The sequence below is a fragment of the Plasmodium reichenowi genome (assembly GCF_001601855.1).
Source record: "Plasmodium reichenowi strain SY57 chromosome Unknown, whole genome shotgun sequence".
NCBI lineage: Eukaryota > Apicomplexa > Aconoidasida > Haemosporida > Plasmodiidae > Plasmodium > Plasmodium reichenowi.
In genome coordinates, this window is record NW_017962411.1 from 1 (window position 1) to 1,116 (window position 1,116).

The 1,116-nt window shown below is 21.1% G+C and overlaps 1 pseudogene across 1 annotated transcript; it reads left to right on the forward strand.

Moving 5' to 3' along the window:
* On the forward strand, positions 1–1,116 carry PRSY57_0020200A (reticulocyte binding protein 6; annotated as a pseudogene; the record flags this gene model as incomplete). Its single annotated transcript is given in 5 exon segments — positions 1–120; positions 122–243; positions 245–555; positions 558–729; positions 732–1,116. Coding segments are annotated over 5 exon segments (1,110 nt in total), but the record flags the coding sequence as incomplete, so codon positions are not given.

Below are 1,116 nucleotides of genomic sequence, written 5' to 3' on the forward strand. Positions count from 1 at the left end.
TGAAGAATGTACATAAGAAGAGAAAATTGCAGGGGAATTTATTAATAAAATTAAAAAATGATTATTTTAAATTAAAACATACCTCATATATCCGATATAATATTAGGGAAGATATATATAGCATTACCCCCTTATAATAACAAACAAGTTGATATTATTAATTCATATGTTCAGAAGTTTTCTTTCCATTTATTTATATAAAATGATAATTCAATAGTAGAGGATAATAATATTTTATATTTTTATCCATGTAACAAATAAAAAGAGTCAAGTTCTTTTTTCAGTGCAACCGTATTATATCTATTTATATACAAAGAAGGAAGCCCTTCTTTTTACCAGATTAAATAAAACTATGAATCCAAATATGTTTGAAACGATTAATGAACAAATTAATCAGATTAATCGAACTATTGTTATGGATGCACATGCATGTTTCTCTGGAGGAAAAAACAGATTTAATTATTTAATACATTCTTTAGAAAATGAAGCAACATATAATTATGATAAGGGAGAATATGATAAGAAATTAAGTATATACCAAATTTATGATAGATAATTTTTATAAATTTTTTAGAAAAGAAAAAAAATGATATTAAGAATGAATTAAATAATATTACAACTGATGTTTCTAAAATGCTGAATCAATTAAGTTGTAAAAATAATATATATGTAATACAGAATTTTATTTGAAAAAAATTTAATCTTTATATATTACACTTAAATGAGGGTGTTCAAATACATTCAATGATACCTATTTATCTAAAGCTAAGAATCTTTTACAATCAACTTATAATGTTATAAAATGAATATAAAATGAAATGGAAAACTATCAAAGTATATACTCAGTCATGTATATATACGATCATTTGGCTGTTATTATGAAAAGATATAATTTTCATTTAAATAATATGAATTATGGAAAAGAACATATTACACAATTATTACAAAAGAAGAATCATAGTACTTCTACTTCTAATTTGAATAATGATAATATATGTAGCACTAAATATATAATAAATAAAGTATTTGAATACGCAAATTTCTTTTCTTCTTATAAATATATTTATGAAATATTAACACAACTGAATTCTTTAATTATTAGAAATGAAATGAGAT